We start from the raw sequence: 18,483 nt of genomic DNA on the forward strand, positions 1-18,483 counted from the left end.
CTCTCCCTCTCTCCTTCCCTCTCTCTCCCTCTTCCTCCCTCCCTCCCTCCCTCTCCCTCTCTCCTTCCCTCTCTCTCCCTCTCCCTCCTTCCCTCTCCCTCTCTCCCTCTCCTCCCCACTCTCGCTCCCTCTGATTTTCACAGCCTTCCACACATAGCCTTCCTAATTCAAAGTTCTTCTGTGTGCCTAAACTTTCTCTTGCTGCCTTTGAGATCTCTAAAGACAGATTTGAACCATGCTGACAGATTTGAATCATGCTGACATCTTCAGACCATCCACCTTATTGTCATTCATCTGTGATTAGAAAGATGGGCTGAGTCCTCATCCAGGCTGCCTTTGTGCTGAAGACAGAAAGGATAGCATCAACAATACAGGAGTACCAGCAAGAACCTTTCTGAGTCAGACTGCATTTAATCAAAGTTTGAGTCTATACTAATTTTTATCTGATCCAAACAGTATAAATTTTACTATCAGTATTACCAGTAATTAAAAACCACTTCAGATAAATTAAAAAACAACTGTGACATGTACATTTAAAAAAATGGAGCTTCCTGGGAGTTTAATAAACTTGGCAATAACTTACAGAATCATATAATTGTAGTTAATTTTACTGCACCTCTGTATTTCCTGGTGCAAGCCAGAGCAAAAATGCTATCTTAATTAAGCAATTAATTAATTAAAGTGAATGAAACATTCTTGAAAACTCGGAGACCCTAGAGGGTTGGATTAGAGGAAATAGAATCCAGAAGCAGAATCGAGGAATACCTCAGCTAGCTTGTGCTAGGAGTATCCGCTGGCCTTGGATCTCTCGGTGTCTGAGGTAACAATCCACATCATAGCAGGAGTAACAAAATACTCAATGGCTCTATCTGTCATATAGTGTCAATAAAAGACAGTTCAGAAGCATTTTAAAATGAATGCTAAGTATAAAATAAAATACAAGAAAAGGGTGAATATATTGCTGGGGGGAAAATCAAGGAAGCTGGAATTAATCTACTTTTTTTAATTAAACGATTTTTAACCTTCCCATTTCGCCCATTAATCATCTCTTATGGGTTTAAATATACTCTTTGCAAAACAAACATTTAATTCATTGACTTCAGCCCTGGGTCTTAATTTTCTAAACAAAAATATATGGTGATAGAGAAACACTGTAAAAATGTTAATTACCAGATGAAAAGGTTCATTTAGGCTTGAACAAAGCATATTGTAACATCGTCCTGAAGGGAAAATAACAGGGGGTGCTCAAACTTCACCAGGAACTGCACAGCCAACGCAGCATCCTCTGCCTTTCTAAATATGCTCTTCTGCCTCATCCACAGTTTCTGTTTGGTCTGTAACTCCTCGGAGCCTACAAGTAAATTAAATAACCTCCACGCAGCCACTCACATAAAATGAGAAGCGCTGAAGGCACCCTGAGAGGGTAGCAGCTCTTTCAGAAGAAGTTCATGCCAAGTTTTGTCTACCTACATCTGTGCAACACCTCTCCCTGGGAGCTGCCCTGAGGGAGATGACACAGAGTTGGATGCACCCAGCAGGAGTGAGAGAGCCCAAGGGCCAAAGGAGAAAAAGAGAAATCGCTCCTCCCTACCAATGACTGGCTGGGAACATGGGGGTTCCATTTATCTCTTCTGGCAAAATTCATCCGAGGCTCTCTCATATTTCTGTCGCCTGGAATGTGGAGGAGTAGAAAGCAAAGGTTGAGAGACATTAAAAATGCCCAAAGCTCCCCAAATTACCCACTAATTCTTGCTGAGAAGAATAAAAGCAGAAACTCAAAGCAAAGAGTGCATCTTTTAATTGAGGCAGGGAGAGGGGGCACTAGTCTCCCTTTAGCTGAGTGTCCCAAAAAAAAAAAAAAAAAAAAAAAAAAAAAAAGAGTGCATCTTTTAATTGAGGCAGGGAGAGGGGGCACTAGTCTCCCTTTAGCTGAGTGTCCCAAAAAAAAAAAAAAAAAAACAGAAAAAAGGAACACCTCCATCATTCCATCTCAAAAACCTTACCAATTTTATGGGGAGATTTATCTGCACCTCATATAATAAGGGCAAGTGCCAGTCTCTTTAAATTTGTAGCTGAAAACAAAAGTCAGTATGAGCTTCCAGAGTTAGTCTTATGTCATTGCCATCCCAAGTACAAAGAGAATGCCTTCTCTTTCAGATAATTTTCAAAACACTGGCATAAGAAATAGACTTTAATTACCACAATTTCAGCAGCAAACAAAATGCTATTACACTCACTATTACACTTTTCTTGTGCTATTACACTTTTCTTGTGAGTTAAAGGAAAGAACTCATTATATATATAAAATATTATATATCATGTATCATGTATCATACACATACATACTACATGTCAAACTTCCTTATTTTATCTTTCTTCTTCATCTATATAATATACATAGCATATATATATGCACACACACACACACTGAGATAGAACTGGGTGAATAAATGTTGGGCTAGGATGGGGTGGGAATGTTCAATTCTTTTGCTATACCTTTGATGATTTTTGATTACTTTTATTATACCTTTGATTTCAGCAAAGATGGAGAAATGTAATAAATATCTCTCTAAAATACTTAAGATATATCCTAATCATTCCTAAATTTGCATAGAAATACCAATGTATGTCAACACTTTTTTGATCTAATACTACAGTAGACATACACATTTTTAAATGTTTTAATTTATTTACTTTTTTTTTTTGAGACAGGGTTTCTCTGTAGCTCAGGGTGGCCTCAGTTTTACAGCATTTTTTTGTTTTTGCCTCAACCTTCACAATGGCTAAAATTACAGGCATGAGCTACTCTGCACAACTTTAAACAATGGCATTTCTAATACATCTGTGTGTGTGTGTGTGTGTGTGTGTGTGTGTGTGTGTGTGTGTGACGCGCTCCCATCAGCACAGATGTGTTCATTTGTGTTTGTTTGTGTGACTGAATGTGTATAGCCATGTGGAAGCAAGGAGGCAACTTTAAGTGTTAGTGTCTGCCTTCCGTCCTAACTGATACAGGGTCTCTTGCTTGCTGCCCTTTATGGCAGGATAGCGGGGAAACTCCCCTGTCTCCTCCTGCCATCTCACCACAGAGTCACCAAAATACAGATGTGTGATGTCATATAAAGCTTTCCATGGGTTCTGGACATCCAAACACCAGTCATCATGTTTGCAGAGCAAGCTGAGCCCATGAAAGACATTTTATATCTAATATCTCATTTAGCGGGTATTTTATCATTATTTACTCGGAAATTTAATGTAGTGTGGATTAGAAAAATCCCTGAGAGAAGAATTTGAATATTCTCACATAGAGTATTCTCATGTTACAAACTCAGGGCCGCCTATCGCTCCAGTGCACACAGGCCATATGAGGTATATATGTAAATTCCCATGCATTCGTCTGAGATGATAAATCTAAGAAGTGAGTCAGAATATTTCATTGCTAAAACAACAAATATGAAGGATTACATACATCTGTATGCATAATACAAGGTAAATCTATGTAACAGTATGAGATAATAAGGTTTATTACCCTAGCTCGAGAGAAAGCACCCAGATTCCAATACATGTTCCCACACTGTGCTAAAACCACTACAATGAATAAAAGTATTTGGGCATAGCACAATGTAGAAAACGAAGCTCTAATTGTGATTCAAAATTCCTTTATATAGTATATCAAGATAGCAAGTTCTGGACTTTTAAGCTAGAAGAAGGTCCCCTCAGTACATCATACTCTAAGAAAAGTGAATACTGGGTGCCCAGTACTATTTAAATCCAAAACATTATAAAATAGTATTGCGGTCAAAAGGTGTTAAGGCTGCCTGGGTATCAGAAGTTGTGCAGATAAGCACTGCTATCTTACTGACCCTATTTCAAAGATAAGAAAATGTTATAACAGAGACCTAGGTTACCCCAATAAGCATTAAGTGGTATGTGACAGAGCCATGCATTAAACTATAGGCTTCTTTGGGGCTCCAGAACAGTAGCAGAACATGGCCCACAGAATCAACTAAGCAGGGCTCGAGGGCTCACAGAGACTGAACTGACAGAGCCCTTGTTTGGGTCTTAGGCAGGTCTTCTGCATATATGTTATTGTTGTGTAGCTTGAGTTGTGGGACTCATGTGAGAGTGGGGTGTCTCTGACTCCTCCCGCTCTAGTCCAGCCTTGCTACATCCAGCCATGATATGAGGTTTGTGCCTAGTCTTATTGCACCTTGATATGCCATGTTTGGGGATATCATGTATTCTCTCCCTCTTCTCTCTTCCTCTCCTCTCTTCTCCTCCCCTCCCCTCCCCCTTCCCTCCCCCTATCCCTCTCTCTCTCATCTAGGTTGGTATCTCTTGTTTTGAATCTTTAAGCTGTTTTTTTTTTGAAGATCTGAAGGGGTTTTTTTTTACTAAATATTTTCTTTTTTTTTTTTTGAAGCATGATTTTTTATTAGATATTTTCTTTATATACATTTCAAATGCTATCCCGAAAGCTCCCTATACTCTCTCCCCACCCTGCTCCCCTACCCACCCACTCCCACTTCTTGGTCCTGGCATTCCCATGTACTGGGGCATATAAAGTTTGCAATACCAAGGGGCCTCTCTTCTCAGTGATGGCCGACTAGGCCATCTTCTGCTACATATGCAGCTAGAGACACGAGCTCTGGGGGTATTGGTTAGTTCATATTGTTGAATCTTTAAGCTGGAATATGTATTGACTCCAGGAAACTACAAACAAGCCACTGGTGGGTAAGATATAGGCAAAAAGAAAGTTCAGAGGGAAATATAAGAGGCAGAGAAGTGCAAGCAGCGAGGTTGGGTGGGAGATGAGGAAATAAGATGTTGGTGAGAATGAAGGATGCTTGTGAATGGAAACCTATGTTCTCCCACCCCCAGAAAAAGTCAATTAGAAGAAAGAGTAGGAAACAGATGCCATGATGGGAAAGGGCAGAGGGAACAACTCAGGGTTTAACGTGGAAATGGGGACTGGGGAAAGGAGAAACTGGTAGAGTAGGTTACTCAAAATCAAGTATACGTGAAGAATCATACGGGAGTCCACAAGTTTAAAGCTACTCAAAAAATAAGATACACACGCATGCAAGCACGCATGCATGCACACGCGTGCAACACACACACACACACACACACACACACACGGGAGGGGTGGAATATGAACAGAAATACCCTGCATGGGTAGACAATGATGCTCCCCAAAAATACGAGTTACATGGGTTATTAAATTATGAAATGAAACCTCCATACCAGGCACAGAGCTGCTCCCTATGAGGGTTTGGCCAGGGAGTCCATAAAGATACCTGAATCAGTGCACACTACTCTCATTGCTCTTGGCTACCCAACATATATCAAAAGTCCCCTAAAGGCTTCTCTCTTGTCAAGTAAAACAAACAACATAAGTAAGAAAAAATAGCTAGGTATGGTGGTACGTGTCCCTAATACAGCACTTGAGAGGCTGAGGCAGAGGGCTAACAACCTCCTGGGCCAGCCAAGTACACAGAGAGACCCTGTCTCAAAAAATTATTTGAATATATAAAAAATCAAAAGCATAATGGACCAAGCTATTTGGAACCATATTGAAAATATACCTCTCAGGGAATAATTAAGGGTTCTAAATAAAAAATTACAAAATGTCAATTCAGCATGACTAGAACAAATGTCACTGCAAAAGAAACCACTTCCTATTTCATAGTCTTTGCTCATGATCTATTTCTTTAAATAACACTCAATTCACCAATATTCATAATAACCAAAGGTGACACATTCCCTTGGAGTTTGCTATAACAGCTCTATAACCCTACAGAGGAAGCACATCCAATCAGCTGTTAAAAATTGTTTACATTTGCTGGAACGATGTGGTGTGAAGGAGCAATGCCAGAGAAAGAAGATAAAAGTAAACAAAGAAAAGGAAGCCACTGGGTAAGACCAAAGAAGACCTGTGATGGTGACTTACCCACAGGTCTTCCCTTGATAACAATGAAAGCCTGATAGAGTTAAAATAATCTTCAGTAAGAAAGGAGTCAACTGTTATCTCAGTTGCCAAGTTCTTCAACTGATACCTTCCAACACTCTGCTCCAAAAGGTTGTGAGGCATCTGACACTCACCACAGATGCGGTTCTTTGATCAGTACATTGCATATGAATGGAGTACTTGCCATCCCACAACTGGACAGTCACAAAATTCCTGTCCACATATTAACAATGCCATCTAGTCTTCAAAGTACAAAGATGTGTGTTTTTGTGTCTACGACATCAACTGTGCAATGCTGTTCGATAAACATTTGTTGAGATCTTCTTATGCACTGGTCACAGGAAGGGGATTGCAAAACCCATGACAATTAATAGAAGACATCGACTTGAAAGGAGCTTTTAAGACCAGAGAATGACTTAAGGCACATTGCATTTTTAATTAAAAATAAAATCAATATAATACATTGTGATCATTTGGTCTAACTGTAAATATCAAATCAGTAAATGTGTTATGCTTTAGACTCCGACTGAAGTTAGTCATGCTCTCATTAAAATATTCCTAATTAAGTGTGCCTTTTTAGAGGATTTACCTTTAAAGATCTATTATTTACATCCTCCCACACAGGCAGGCAAATGTCTTTGGAATGCTGTCTTTCAGAAAGCCATGAAAGACCAAGTCAAGAACATAACAGACCATCCAAAAATCATATTTTAATTTAACTTGTAAACCAAATATTTATTTCCTTGTACATTCTGGTCAACCTGCTTTCTCTTCTACAGTCAAAAGCAAACAGCTCATTCTTTGCTCTCAGAATTTGCTGACTGCCTTTCTATGGTCGGAATAACCAACCCACTCTCCCTCCCACTCACATCATTAGCAGCCTGGGGTGACTCTAGTCCACGACTTTTGAATCTACTTGTTCATTCATATACACTATTTCAAAGAACTGAGCACCTGTCATGTGTGTTTATGATGGATACAACAAAAATTGATGCCAGCATCAGCAGTGTACTCTGTACAGATCCTGAAACCGGTGAGAGAAAAATGCTATGAAAATATGCTCGCAGAAGGCAAGTACAGAAACCAGCCTGGAAAGTTTGGGAAGATGTAGCAGATGAGGTGTCATTTAAGATGATTTCAAAGGCCAGGGTAAATTTAGATTAACAGCAAAAAAAGGGGGCGGGGAATCTGATCAAGAGGAAGGTGAGAGTGGAGTTGCCAAGCAATGAGCAGGCAATGGAAATCGTCCAACACCATGGGAGTCCGGTTGTATGGACAACCATGAGTTGGATACGAAGCCTGAACTCTCAACTTCATCCTGGAGTACAGAAAAGATACTACCTATGAAACTCAAAGACTCACATTTAGGCAAAACACTAATCAATTTATGACAGTGGCAGTAAGTCTGAAACACCTACAAGACATCCACTTAGAGATACCAAAAAGGTGTTGCAAGAAGAATTCAGAATTTAGCAGAAATTTCAAAATCTCTGACTATATCGATCTGAGCATCTTTGGAATGTATGCACAATTGAAGCCACCAGACAAGACTTCTACTATTTGCAAAAAGAAAGGGATAGCAGGCTATAATAGAACATTTAAGAAGGACAGTATTTGAGATTCAATATTGGGTTAGAATAGAGGCATACAGAAAATTTGAAGGCAAAGAAGGAAATGGAAGTACAGGTAGCAGAGAAGAGGGGACTTCAAATGACCTTCAGCTCCTCCTGGATGTATTACTAACCTATTCTTATTATTTTTCTAGGGTTTACCAACTATCCAATACCTACTTAATATGCTCTAGAATTGGATGTGTTTGATTTTTCGTGTGCAGGGCCCAGAGGTGTTCATTGTGCTGCCTGTATGGAATGCAGAAGTAGTCACTGGCTCTTTACCGGTCGTAGCTGTGTTCTGTATTGACTAGCTGAAGCTGTTGAATAGCTAAGCACCATGGGATTTCTTTCTCCTGCCTGGGCCTAAACAGGTCTCAAACCTTTTAACACTAGAATCAAGTTTTTAACCTGGGTCAGCTATATTAAGTGGCAACACTTGGCTTAGGGTATAAAAAAAATCTACAAATTTAAATTATTTGTATAAAAGTTTAACCTTTTAAATTATACTTTCATTAAAAAAAAACAGTGATGATTTCAGACATAACACCAGAGTGGAAGCTATTTATAACTTATGCTTTTACCAAGGTTTAATAACCAATAAAAATGAGATTGCTTATTTCAATATATTTCTATTTCAAATATCAGGATGTAAGATATATCCTCTCTTATTTTCAGAAGGAAGGGATTAGGAAAGAATACTTAATCTCCACTATATTACAATACAGAGACAACCAGGAAAGATAAATCTGCTAAGCTGTGTGAAATATAAAAAGGAAAAGCCACTGGATGTCCTTACTTTGTTCTCATCGGTGTCTTCCCAGACACAAAGTAATTCTCCTGACCTTAGAAGACCTCCACACATGTACACATACTACCTTATATTTTGGGAAAAAACTGATACTTTGACTAATACAGACCATGTATACTGTAACTATAGTCTAATTTTTCTAAAATAAAAACTGCAAAGTAGAAAATAAAACAACCAGCCACCTATTAAAGAGGTTCTCTCTCTCTCTCTCTCTCTCTCTCAAGAGCAGGTGCTGGAAAGATGGCTCGGCAGTGAAGATCATTTTCTATTCTTACACAAGACCCAGGTATAGTTTCCAGGACCCACAGCTGCCTAAACCTCTGGATCCAGAGGACTGGTGCCTGTGGGCATGTGCACACACAGTGCACATGCATTTATTCAGGCGATGTGCACACCTACTCATAAAATAAAAAGTAAATAGATCATAAAATGAGTATAAAGGACAAGTGCAATCACAAGACCCACAACAATTGTTCAGCAATAACAGACAAGTTTAAAATAACTCTGTATTTTAGTTACATTTCTCCTCCTGTGATAAACACCATGACCAAAAGCAGCTTGGGGAGGAAAGGGTTTATTTCGCCTTTCATGTTATGGTCTATAATAGAAGGAAGGAGAAAGGTCGAGGTACAAATGAGGCGAGAGCTGAAGCAGACACCACAGAGGAGGACTGCTTTACAGGCATACCCCTCATGGCTTGCTCATCCTGCTTTCTTACACATCCATGAACCACCTGTGCAGGGGTGGCCCCACCCACAGTGAGCCAGCCAGGCCCTTCCATATTAATCACTAATTGTGGCAATGCTTCCTCACAGGCTTGCCTACAGGCCATTCCGACAGAGGCATTTTGTCAGTTGACTTTCTCTCTTCTCAGCCGATCCTAGTTTGAACAAAATCCTAGCCTGACCACTTGGCTTCTCGAAATCAAGAGTGTTAGTCAAAGATCAGTGATCTTCAGGTGCAGTAATACACATTGAAAAGAAAACAAACTATGCATGCCTTAGGTAGTACAGCAAACCTTCATCGGGGACTGCTACTGTAGTGTCTTACTTGTGACTATATATCCATATGAAATATGACAGGCCATTAAAAGAAACTAAATAGCGTAAGGTGTCTATCTACATGGCAGTATGGACAGTTTAGTTGGTTTTCAGTGCACATGCCTTCTCTATATAAACATGATAACATCTTCCAGACAAGTAACTTAACTTAATGATGAGCAATAAAAAAGTACTAAACAATGTATAAATGATTAACTGGGTATTATCATCCATATTATCTCAGTTTCATTCACTAGGCTTCTTTAAAATAGCTGATATTCTAATTAAATTCCTTTCAACAATATTACATTATCTTACAACTTAAACTTCAAAGGGATTATCAAAATATTACTTTCTAAAATCTATTTAAATGAATTTGCATACCAGGGATATGGTCTCTAAACTATAGTCTGTTTTGCATTGATAGTCCTGTGTGAAGTTGTAACTGACAACTATTATTTAAAAACAATTGAAACTTTGGATACAGCCTTCCTATAAAAAAAGCACCCACTGAGATCATATGAAATGCAATGTCTTGTTTTCAGAAAACCATTACTATTGGCCAAACAATGGTTTCCAAGATTCTATATTTCTTGTTTGCATTGCTTAGTGTTCTGATAAATTTTAAAACTTTTAATTGCTTGCTTTTTAGTGGTTTGATACAAATAAGTTGAGGCAGGGGGAAAAAAACCAACTTATAAAGAGGAAAAGATGCTCTAATTTGTTGTCTTAAGTAGATACTTAAAATTGACAGTATAAAACACTGTCCATAGCAAAAAATAGTATAAAAAGGCAAATCAGCAGTTAAGACACTTTCCTTTTAAGCAGTTTTCTCTCATGTAAGTATAGGGAGCTTTCACATAATAGCAACAGAAATAGGAAAGCCCCAAGCCACTTCTGCAGTATAACCCCTTGCTGTCAGCTATTTGACCTAGGTCAAAAGAAACACATATAAACCTGATATGAGAATGTGAGATTATACCTGCAGAAACCACTGGGCATTTAGTACAGAAATTTTAAAAAGTTAGATGCACGTGTTACACCATCCAACAGAAAGCTAAACAGATAAAACTAGTTAATAAGTAGCCCCCCATTCAATGGTAAAAATGAGCCATTTATTATACTCCATGACAGAGAAGTTAACACTTTTGTGTTTTAGTAAAAGATAAGAAAACTACCTTGAGCCAATTTCTCTTCTCCACTTGAATTGTGCTTGCCTTGTTGTTATCTCAAACTTTACCATTTCCCCATCATGTTTTTGTGCTACAAACATTGATAACCCAGTTAATGAGAAATAAAAACATAATTTCAGATCAGACCCTGTGATGATTTTAACTTTGAATTCCTTGCCAGATTCCCACCTTAGTGTGACTACAATCCTAGTCACAGCACTCACAAGACTGTGAGCGGGGCCTATTCCAGCAAGCTCTCCTCCCCACGTGCCCAATATTACCCTCAAAAATCACAAGAAGGGGCTCAGCCTTATTTCAGAGCATTAAGGCAATAAGAGCAGTTTCCTTGGGTATGGTAATTTGAAATTTAAAGATGTTTCTATTTTACCATGTTAAATGACCATGAGATACAAGAACAGGCCTAACAAGTCTCACTGTGTATAGCAAGCCAAGAAACCAAATGGGATGACTTGGTAGCGTTTATCCCTATAGAAAATGGTAGCATTAAGACCAATACTTGGTAGGGCATGGTGGTACATGTCCTTTAATGACAGTATTCAGGAGGCAGAGGCAGGTGGGTCTTAGAGTTGGAGCCTGGTCTACAGGACATCCAGGGTTACACAGAGAAGCTCTGCATTAAAAACAAACCAACCAACAAACAAACAAACAAACACACTGAAAACTCAAAACCTCAATCAGTATTATACAGAGCAAGTCACTGGTCAACCTTTCAGACTGTGGAAGTTTTTATGTGGTTGGAACCACACGTGCAACAAGCTATACGAAGAATGGTGTCTCTATTCTACTCACATACTCCGTTGCCTGACCAAATTTTAACACCTGAACTTTTCATGCCTGGCCTTCTTGTTGAATCAACTATCATACAGTTCTATGAGTAGAAGTATCCTGCCTGGGAAAATTCAGAATAACGTGGCTGACAGAGACTTGCAGTCAAGGAGGAAGTAGCAGAATGGTACCGTGTTAGGGAGACTTGTGTGCAAAAGACCAAGTAGGCCAGGAGAACAGAAGTTAGAGAGGAGAGGCATGTGCTCAGGCAAGCATAGGGGACCCCACCAGCCATATGCACTTCTGCTGCTGCTTGGGAGGTCACTGGATTCTCAGAACCAAATGCTGTGAGCAAGGGGCCAAGGGGCCAAGTTTCTAAAGGCTCCACTAATGTTAGGAAACAAATCAACAAACAGGATGGAGCGCATGTCAAGAGCTGAGCAAATGACACATGGTATTTGTAAGCACCCAGCAAAATGTCGGATAGATATAAAGGAAACAGTACATGCTAGCCTCCTATCCCCAACAGATGAACAAAACAGCCCACAAAACCCATACCCACACTTATACTATGGACTTTAATAAACAGCGAAGGCTGGAATCACCAGGTAGGAGTCTGAGGTTCTATTATTCTTGTTGCTTGTGCCTCAGGGAAATTTTCTCCAACCCTCTAGACCAGATCTAGAACATGCAGACTGATCTCAGAAGATCCAGTGTTCAAAGTTGTTTAAAAACAGAACATAGACCATTAAGGTAAATGAAATTCAACACAATGGCACTTATAATCCACGCAGAACAAGCTCATCCATATGCTTCTTATAGACGTGGGAGAATAGAGTGGTTTCAGGAATTCACACCGAGAGCTTTCTAGGAGGTTTTGGACTGATTTACACGAGTCAGCCTTCCTGTTGAACGAGTTGAACAAATAACCTTCAGGAGAGGTTGTGTTTCTATTACTCAGGTTGGCAGCAGCCCAAGGATCACACCCATTTGCAAAGCATAGCGGACCTCAAATATGGTAATGTAAATACATAAACGGTAGTGTCCTATTGAGAAAGCATACACACAAGTTAAAAATACATCACTTTGGATCAACCAAAAAACAACGGTTTTGTACCTTCCCATTATTTCTGACACTACTGTGTTTTCTTCACTTTTTAAAAAAATCTTCTCTTTTCTATATTTTCTCCCACGGATGTTTGAGAACTTCCACAGTGTGTCTGTACATTTGTTAAGACAGGTTTTTTTTTTTTTTTGAGAGTGAGATTCCTAAACAGCACAGGGTTAGCTTTCTCTGAGTCAAAGCCCACTTACTACCAGTGTGGAGCAGGAGAAAGGCAGCAAGTGTGCTCTCTCCTACAGTCTCTTCTGCCCAATAGGACATCTTGAATTCAAAGACCCTGTTTACATCTCAGCCACTATCTCTCTTCACTATCCATCTTTCCCCCTTTTCTTCTCATCCATCCTTGCTTGAACAATAGTGTAGCACATACCTGGCCTAACGTGTGTGCCAATAGAAATACATCTACATTACAATCACCTCCTCCTCAAATTTCCCTAGTTCATTCTTTTCCTGCTTGGCAAACTGATGCTTCTGGGAAACAAGCCCTTTCAATACATTTCGAAGTACAACATGATATGTGTGCACAGAGAGGAAAACTAAAGTAATGGAGAGTTCTACTTCATCTTTTCTCCCCAAGCAGGTTATATTGACAGATGTTTGAAAACCAAGGCCACAGTACCACCCCCCCAGCAAAAAGGCACAGATGCCCAAAGTTGTCTTTGTAAACCAAGTCACATCTTGAGGGGCAGAATATGGAATGAGTAAGAAACCCCACAAAATCTAACAATTTTCTAACCCATGTTCATACAGGAAGCGGGAGAAATCAAATATAAAAAGATGCCCAGTTGCAAATGTCTTTGCACTGTACTAATACAGTTTTCATTATCTTTAAATTGAAGGACATTCCCTTCCCCTCAATCCACAGGAAGGTTCTGTGCACCAGCAGAAGTGAACTCAGCCCTGCTCCATTAAGACCAGCAGCTGATTTTCTCTGTTAGCTTAATCTGTCAAACCACTTGATTGAATTGAAAGCGAGACCAGAAATTCATGTAAGGAAAGGATAAATGTTAGAAGTGTCTCCTTGGTTGAGAGACGGTGTCGTGCTTGGGGAAGTGGCTGCATTTGTTGTGAAAGTCTGGGTTGAAGCCTTGTTGAGCCATGGATGTGACTCAATTTAGAGTATCTCTGAAACCCTCAGGATAGACTAACGATTTGAGACTTGCCACACCTGCCATATCTTCTGCACAGGATACTGAGTGGATTCAAGCACACAGTCTAAGTCAACACATTTCACCCAGCCAATTTTTTTTTCTAATTGTAAACAATGTTACTTAAAAATTAGTAGTTTTTTACAAAACTAATGTGACCATGAGGATAAAATACTTACAACCTCACGTAATATTTTTAAATTCTTGTAGCCAATTAAAGTAACTGCTGGACTGCAGTAAATATTCAATAAGTGTTAGCCAATTTTAGTAACCATTTCAATATGGATTGTTAATGTCCATCACTGAGCCATCCCCTCAATCTCTGCTTACTGTTTTCCCTTTCTCTTCTCTTCCTATTCCGAAACTCTTCTCTCTTTGAAGCTTTTATTTAAGAGACAGAATAAGATTTTCACCTCTAATGAGATCTTCCCTGATTTAGGGCTCAGATAACACAGTTTTCTGTCTTTGTAATATATTGACCCATGAGGCCTGGTGACAGGTACTTGAAGGAACATTCATTGAAAAAGTGGAGTTTCAAAAAAGTTCCAGGACACACTACACACACACACACACACACACACAACCAAAAATTAAGACCCATTTTACAAACAGTTACGTCAATCATAAAATATAATTCTTGAGAGCCAATTTTTTCTAATTATAAACAATATTACTTAAAATTAGTAGATTTTTACAAAACTAATGTGACCATGAGGATAAAATACTCCCAACTTCATGTAACATTTTTAAATTCTTGAACTGGAAGTAAAATGATTTTTCCCTAATTAAACCTATTTAATATCATTATCGAATCTAGACTTCAGCAGTAACTTGCAGTCAAGGCTAACTATACAAATATATTCTGATTTGTATTTGTTAGATGGTTCTACAATATCCATCTACTTTTTCATTCTCTCTATGAATGTTTGCTGTTCTATCTTGTGGAGAAGAATTCACACACAGTCGGCAGTGCAAGGCAAAGGTATTGCATTTATCACAAAAATATATTTTAAATCCAATTTCTCTGTTCCCAGAACTTCAGTTTTGTTTGGGTCTTTTGTAAAAGAAATTTCTCAGATATGTGATATGATGGAGCAAGTATTACCACAGAAACTTTTCTTTTAAGCAAAGGTCTATGAAAAGCATTATTTTTTTTTTCCTGGTCATTTTCCTTGGCAAGTTTAGAAAAGGCAGCCACCCATGTCTAGATGTCAGCAAAGGCCGCTTACACATGTGTCGTCTGAATGGCCCCTATGATCCCCAGTTTCCAAGACATAAAATTCCTTCTGTGAAAAAAATAAAATAAAGTGTAGCACTGTCTCACTAACTGCAGACACCATGACAGGCTTACAGAGAAGAGCAGCAGCGTTCCAAAACACTTGCCAACCCACCACTGCACAAGAGGCCAGGACTTTAGCAGAGGAGGCCAATTGATAAAGTTGATGCAGAGGTCCAGGGTTATTGAGAGCTGTTGTATAACAGCAGTACACGCTGAGATCTTCTGTGAAATTGTGCCATAAAGGAAGAGTATTTACAAGCCCATGGAAAGCAGTGACAAGGATATGCCAGACGGGAGCAGTTGGGCAGAGCTTTTAATGTGCTTGTCCATGTAAACCCATATAGTATTATCATTGACCCTAGGTGGTCAGCAGGTTTGCGATTCTGCCCTAAACTCATCCACTCCAACTTAAAACCTTCACCCTCTACAATGCTTCCAACAGCCAAGGAAGAGGCATTATGGCCACTGCTTGTACTGTGACCCCCTTTCCTATCTGGACTCTATCAGGGAACAGCCCATATTTATCATTAGCTGCTGGAGGCCTCCATCTACCTGCTGTCTGCAGCAAGCACCAACAGGAACAGCAGCGAATCTGCAAATGCTAGCCAATAAGACAGTGTCTAGGACAGGTGGCAGGGGCTGCAGTAGTGAGGACAGATGGACCAACAACCTGACAGACAGACAGACAGCAGCACCATTAAGACATCATCCATTACTTCCAGGCTCAGAAGAGGGGAAGCCTGCAGCATGGGGTTGGGGGGGGGTGTCATTCTTTCACTAGGGACAGGAAGCACATTAACGAGGGTTCTGCCTCTCTCAAGCTGGCAGGCTTAAAGTATTTGGTTTTTTGGTTTTTTGGTTTTCCCCCGGATGAGAAGGAGCAGGGAATTCAGAAACCTGCAGCTCTTATAGAGCCAGGCTAGCTCTGGCCTTCTAAGTTAACAGCCTTTTATTTTCCCAGAGTCTATAATGAAAGAGGAGAATCACTGAATCCCTACTGTTTTGCTGTGGCCTGACAGCCACATCTCTCCCTCAATATAGCCCTCCCTACTCTACAGCAGTTGCTTTTGCTCAGGGGACCCACAGTCTGTGGTTGCAGCTTTCCCTATGCCTCTCCTGTTAGGCTCAGCTGCACTGAAAAGAAGATGCCTTCCCAGACAGCACCTTCCCTTCAGGAGGCAATTTTAGGGAGTTTGAGAAAGGCCATGATGGGTGTGCCCTGTGCCCTGGTATCACCCCCTGCTCCCTCTCTAGACTTCCCTGCAATCAGCTAACTCTAGATGCAACAGGTTCCCTTTGGCTCTTCATGTCATTTGCTTGCCCCAAATCCACCTTCTGCATAAGCAGAGGATACCAAGACATTGGTACCAATCAGGGAGTCTACATTCCACCACCCCAGAGAGGAAAACTTTACTAAAGGGAAGGCTGAGTTGAAATCCCCTTCCACTTCACTCCACGGGCGAGGCTAAGAAGCCAAGGCCAGTATGTATGGCAGTCCTTGCAAGCAGTTCTGAAGCAAAGGGTAGCACAGTTTCACAGACTCTGCACTACCAATAATCAACCCTATCCCCTCCTCATGCCCAGGAAAATGGGGGCACCAGGCACGGGTGCCCTAAAGGGTGGATGCGTTCTGTAAACAGGGAATGTGTAGATATTTAATCCCCGACTGCTTCCTTTGGGAAATGGAAAGGCCCCAGAGGTCTCTTAGAAGCCAATAATGAGGAACCCTTATTTTATTTCAGGCCAGAGTTACCAATCAGCTGCTGTCATTACCAAAAAAAAACTTTGTATTGCCAGTGGCCTTGCATGCGGATAAGAAAATGTGTCTTCATACAGTTATTCTGTGTAGAAGACTCAGAATCAAAGGTTAAAGGGAAGCTGGGAATGCAGGTTACCAAAGATGGCAACTGCCCAAAAAAGACCCAACCTTTGCATTGTAAAATGAATGAGCACCAAAACAAACACTAAAAATAAGCCTTTTTATTATATAAATACCAGCAAGCACCCTTCACTGTTGTAACTCAGATCTGCTCAACAACTCCGAGGAGGAGCTGCCCTCACCATCTCTACCTCCACCCTTTTCTCCACTCATGCCCTGGTCCCTAATCTGCCCTCAGCCCACAGCTCCTACCATTGGGTGGGAACAGCTTCACTTGGCTCTGCATATCTCACCCCATGGTGGTCCCCCATCCACTCAGTCCTCCTGGGCACTCCTGGCTCAAGCCATCTTCCTGGGGTCCTAGGTTTTTGGCTTTGTGGGGTCCTATCCTTCCTCTGGACTCCCAGACTTCTACCCTGCTCAATCCCGAGGAGGGGCCCCTAGCCTCAAGGTGGGCACCTCTGCCCTCACCCCTGCACCCTCGTCAGCCCCTCCCCCACACTCAACCCAGAGGACCTGGTGAGTGAGTAGTGAATGGATGGATGGAGGCACCACTGAGGGATGGATGGCGCGCCCTGGGGGTTTGGGGGGTGCTTACTTGAGCATGGCCTCTTCTTTTTCCTCCTCTTCCTTCTGCCGGTCCATCACTGCCATGATAATGTTCCTCTCCTCCTCGGTCAGGTGGCTCAGGTCGGGCAGCTCTTGCATAGGGGGAGGCACCGTGGGTGGGCGAGGACCTCGGGGCCCCACGGCCGAGGACATTTTTCGTGGCCTGCCCGCCCCCTCGGCTCGCTGGCTCTGGCTCTCACCTTTCGGATTCACGCCCCGCAGCTGCGCCCCTGCTTTCCACGCTCACAGCGAAGCCCTCCCGGCGGCGGCAGCGGCGGCGGCAGCGGCAGCAGCAGCGGAGCCGGGGACAGCGAGGACCCAGTCTCTCATGATGCTCTGCCTCCCGCCGAGCCCGGATGCTGCCTTTGTTTGGGTCGCCCTGGCGAGGCTCGGGGCCGCCCGGCCGCCTCCCGCAGCCCAGCCTCGGCCGGCGGGGGCGGGCAGGCGGAGGCACGGCGAGAGGGCGAGGGCTGGCGCTGAGCTCCGGAGCACGGCGGCCGGGCGCGGGCTGGGCTGGCGGGCCGGGGGCGGGGCCGGGCCGGGGCCGCCCGACGCTGCTTGCTCGCGGGCTCCGCTGCCTCCAGTTTGGGGCTGCGGGAGGGAGAGGGAGAGTTTGGGTGTCAGTTAGGCGGAGTCTCGGAGCTTCGCTCCCGGGTGATGCTGCTGCTCTCGCAGACATAAGCTGCCAGCCACTCAGTCCCGGAGCCGCTCCGCCCACGGGCACCACCCACCCACTCCCCGGGTCCGAGCCACGCGTGCCCTGGCCGTTCCCCCCGCCCCACGCTCGCCGACGTGCATACTCCACTGATCTCTCCCAAGGTACCCCTCACCCTGAGTCATCCTCCCTCTCCCAGGTCCTGGTCCATGTCATCCTCCCCAGCCCTATTTTCCCATAGGTTGCGTTAATCATCTTCATCCTCGCCACAGTCTTCATCATTGATGCTTTTTGAGCACCCACAGGGTTTAGAACAGCAGGATGGTACACCTTCTAGGTCTATTTTCCCCTTCCTGCCACCATGTCTTTCTGTTTTACTCGTCAAGTGTGCACAGCCACAGTT

At 42.0% G+C, this 18,483-nt stretch overlaps 1 protein-coding gene across 22 annotated transcripts in view; it reads right to left on the minus strand.

Annotated features, from left to right (window-relative positions):
* The window catches only part of Rims1 (regulating synaptic membrane exocytosis 1), a 489,256-nt gene extending 471,340 nt beyond the window's left edge, over window positions 1-17,916 (minus strand). For 7 of the 22 annotated variants that reach the window (XM_029474756.1, XM_029474755.1, XM_029474750.1 and 4 more), the window contains exon 1: window positions 17,415-17,898. In XM_029474756.1, coding sequence (XP_029330616.1) covers window positions 17,415-17,578 — 164 coding nt within the window. In that variant the 5' untranslated portion in view covers window positions 17,579-17,898. Of the gene's footprint in view, window positions 1-17,414 lie in introns of all 22 variants that reach the window. The other 15 variants (XM_029474768.1, XM_029474766.1, XM_029474764.1 and 12 more) reach the window with 6 other exon arrangements.
* Between the last annotated feature and the right edge of the window lie 567 nt (window positions 17,917-18,483).

Source organism: Mus caroli, chromosome 1 (assembly GCF_900094665.2).
Source record: "Mus caroli chromosome 1, CAROLI_EIJ_v1.1, whole genome shotgun sequence".
Lineage (NCBI taxonomy): Eukaryota > Metazoa > Chordata > Mammalia > Rodentia > Muridae > Mus > Mus caroli.